This window comes from Lycium ferocissimum, unplaced genomic scaffold (assembly GCF_029784015.1).
Source record: "Lycium ferocissimum isolate CSIRO_LF1 unplaced genomic scaffold, AGI_CSIRO_Lferr_CH_V1 ctg1604, whole genome shotgun sequence".
Classification (NCBI taxonomy): Eukaryota; Viridiplantae; Streptophyta; class Magnoliopsida; order Solanales; family Solanaceae; genus Lycium; species Lycium ferocissimum.
The window spans coordinates 16,525-20,458 of NW_026716378.1; the positions used below are offsets into that span (position 1 = coordinate 16,525).

At 32.6% G+C, this 3,934-nt stretch overlaps 1 protein-coding gene across 1 annotated transcript; it reads right to left on the reverse strand.

Annotated features, from left to right (window-relative positions):
* Window positions 1-1,431: 1,431 nt before the first annotated feature.
* Window positions 1,432-3,934, reverse strand: LOC132042542 (glycine-rich protein A3-like). Its single transcript, XM_059433064.1, has 3 exons — window positions 3,864-3,934; window positions 2,733-3,031; window positions 1,432-2,088 (listed from the first exon to the last, which is right to left on the reverse strand). Exons 2-3 carry the CDS (start codon window positions 3,016-3,018, stop codon window positions 1,841-1,843), a joined length of 534 nt encoding a protein of 177 aa, XP_059289047.1. The 5' UTR covers window positions 3,019-3,031; window positions 3,864-3,934; the 3' UTR covers window positions 1,432-1,840.

The window sequence follows — 3,934 nt, forward strand, 5'->3', positions numbered from 1 at the left end:
TCAATTTATGCGTCACTTTTTGAATTTCGAGAGCCTGAATCTGTCATTGACAACAAATTTTCATATGCTTTTTAAATATTTTGAATTGTAAATTATTGTTATTTAGAATACTTCTTTACCGAGCTTCCAAATACATAAATTTTATTTTAGAAAACTTGAAGATTTATGTCCGAATTCATGGGTGAAAATTAAGAATTTTTACTATCTTGAAATCTAAACTGTGCCATGGAAAATGGGACAGAAGGACTACAACGTTAGATGTAATATTGGAAAATAAATGGAAATAAATAGGATTTATGCTGAAAATAAAAATAAAAAAATAAAAAAAAAAACCTCAGAATAAACTTAATTGGACTAAGTTTCTGCAAATGTAATACAACAAACCTCTCTATAACAACCTCGTTCGTTTCGACATTTTTTGGCTTTTATAGAGACTAAATGTTATACACGTATAATAACTTTTGATATTTAAATCTTAACTGGTTGTTATAGACATAAAAATATGCATAAATCTAATTTTTCAATTTTTATAAAAAGAAACAAAATAATGTAAATGTTAAATCTCAAAAATATGCATACTTTACTTAGTAAAAATTAAAGAAAGCTTATACAGTTTCAATAAATTCATAACAAAATGTATAAAGGTTTAACTCAAACGCACATAAATACTTTAGCATGCAATAAGAATATGCCTCACAAAAATACTTTAGCACGCTATAAAAATATGTCCAATCAAACAATGGATGTTGCTCACATTTTGTATTCATTCTTTGTACAAAGTAAACCTTATGTACATAGGAAACTCTAATGGCAAATACTAAGCTTCATCACACTTTGTATAAAGAAGGGAAATCTTTTAATGATGGAAATATATATTCATAAACATTACTCTTTGGCATAAATGATGTATTAAAGTGTGAAAATATTTGATTAAAATCTCTAGATCTATTACTGATAATTTTAGATATTCTATTTTTATAAAGATAATTATTCCACTATAAAAAAAAAAAAAATTAAAAAAAAAAAAAAAAAAAAAAAGATAGTTGTTAATTTGTTATAAAGGGGTAATTTTATAAAGAGCGACTGTTATAAGGATGATTGTTGTTATTATAGGTAATAAGCTATTATAGAAAGGTAAAATATAACTCGATTCCAAACAAAGCTTGCTTTTTTTAGTAATGTGTTGTTATATAAGAATTTTATTATAAAAAGTTCTGATGGTAAAATAAGCTACCTAAGAAAGTTATTATTACTTTGTATCTGTAGGACATAAAGAACAGCATGTGCTCCTTCAGTAGGTTTTACTTCTGATTCCATGACTACATTCCAAATATTGATTCTATTTTCAAAGGGAAACATAAGTTAATTAAGCAGATGCAAAAGACAAAGACAAAATAAACAGGAATTTAGGTCCTTCAGGGGCAAACAAAGGGCAGAGAGCAGATCACTCAATTTAAGAAAATAATGCAATAGATGGAAATAAATTATATAAAAAAATAAAAAAATAGCTTTGTTCTCAAAGCTCTCGCTATGCGTGAGGTCTGAAAGAGCTAGATTACATCGAATCTATGATATGCAATCTTACTTTACACCTTTGTAAGAGGTTATTTTCATGAGGCTTGAATATGTAAGACCTTCTGGCCGGTCACACAAGAGAAGCTATTATGGTTGCGCTAAGGCCCCATTATAAAGGAAAAAAAAAAATGAGAAATTGAAAAAATAAAAGCACTTGTCATGCCTGTTGGCATTAGGACCCATACTACTACTTTTATTTGTGTCGAAAAAGTGTAGAAGCAAAATGTGAAGTCACATATGAAGTTGAAGTACTATGACTAGTTAGTCACTTCCACTTCTTGAATTTGCCTCCATGATTGTTGCCAAATTTACCATGTTTGTATTTGCCATGCCCCTTGCCATGTTTAAACTTGCCATGCCCCTTGCCATGCTTGCCATGATCATAATGTCCATAATGAGCAGTACCCGGTGGAGGGTAATGACCTCCGCCGTGTCCCATGTGATGAGCACCATAGGCGGCCGCTCCTGCAGCTGCAACTCCGGCCACTGCAACTCCGGCCATCATTCCATGCCCTGCAGAGACGAAATCAGAATTTAAACAGGACGGGTTTGATATGCTTTAAGTGTTTTTAGTGCTGGACTCATAGTATAGAATTATATCATGTCCAATACCCCCTCTGTTTAAATTTATGCATCTTGATTTTACTTTTAGTCTATTTCAAAAAGGAATGCAACTTATTAGAAACTTTTTAATTTAAACGTCTCACACGACATGTTTAAACCGTAAGATTCACAAGGCATTTGGTACATTATATTACATATCTTTAGTTTACGTTTCACTTAACATTTGTGCTCAATCAAACAAAGATACATAAAATGAAATGGAGAGAGTATTTGTTTAGAATTTTAATGGGTTTTCACATATAAATCTATGTTTCACGTCGAACATCTCTTGAATCCGACTGAACCGTTGCCGAAAAGGTGCGTCCATAGCTGATGCTCTAAATGCAACAAGTAACTCAACATATGTAGTACCATTGACAATAAACGTCTGGCGAAGCTTGTTCCTTCTATGGATTACAATTTATACAAAGGACTTGCTATGAGTACTTGCTATCCTTTATATTCTTTCTTTTACCTTTTATTTTTGTCATATTTGTCTTCTAAAAGTGTTTTTTCAAATCAAGCCATAACTAAAAGTAATTAAGCAGTGGTACCTCCATGGTGTGGAGCAGGCTGACCAGGGTAACCTGCTGGTGGATACCCTTGTGGGGGATATCCTGCAGGTGGATATCCCAGTGCCGGAGGATAACCTTGTGGCGGATACCCTTGTTGAGGAGGGTAGGCCCCGGGTTGTGGAGGATATCCTCCGGGTGCCGAAGGATACTGTCCCGGAGGATATTGCCCTCCAGGAGGAAACTGTCCTCCCGGAGGGTACTGTCCTCCTGGAGGATATTGCCCTCCTGGAGGATACTGTGCATGCTTATCCTTTCCACCTCCCATTCTTCTTGAGTACCTAGGAATTTGTCAAAAAAAGGATAAAAATGAAAATTTTAATATCATAGAATTGAAGAACATGAAATTTAAATTTTTGTACTTGCAATTCAAACACCAAGTAAGCCAACAAACAAGGGGAAAAGATAGCATGAAGTAATGTACATGTGTGGTCTCTTGCATGTGATAAAGTTATAGCCAGAAATTATAGGAACTAATATGTCACTTCATCGTCCCAATTTATGTGATACATTTTGTTGTTTTGCCTGTCCAAAAAGAATAACACATTTTTATATTTAAAAATAATACAACTTAAAACTTCCTCTTTTACCGTTCATGAAATGATTTAGAGTCACACTAATATTTATGGCCTGTTTTAGACCACAAGTTTCGAAAATGTTCATTTCCTTTTAAACTTCGTTTCGAGTCAAATTATATCACATAATTTGGGACGGATGGAGTATATGTTTGAACCAGTGAATTTGGCAAGTAATTAATGTAACAAGCCAAATGAACATCAAGTACTCTATCCGTTGAAATTCAAAACCAAAAGAACCCTCAATTCTTGATGAAATGGCATTTAATGATCACACATGATAAAATTCCTAAATAAGAAAAGTGCCAAACATGAAACCAAATCTGTGATTCGACACATGACCAAAAAACAATAAATCTCTCAAAATTTTCCTAACATGAAAAGCAAGAGCTAGCAATTATACTTTCTTGCTAGAGAAAATTTGAAACACAAAATTAAATTTGAAAATTCATAAAGACAACTAATTAACAATCAGAAAAGAAAAATAAAAAAGATCTTGGTCTCAAAAATTAATGCATGAAGTGGAAAGGGTCCTTACAGATTTCCTAGTGGAGATACAAAGAAAAGAAAAGTGTATGAATTAATGAAGGAAGAATTTGACGAGTGGAT

Bases quoted from the DNA above. Each gene is read 5' to 3' on its own strand.
- LOC132042542 (XM_059433064.1), bottom strand. From the start codon at position 3,018: ATGGGAGGTGGAAAGGATAAGCATGCACAGTATCCTCCAGGAGGGCAA. The intron at 2,089-2,732 runs GTACCACTGCTT...TCGTCTCTGCAG, and splicing joins GCCTGCTCCACACCATGGAG to GGCATGGAATGATGGCCGGA.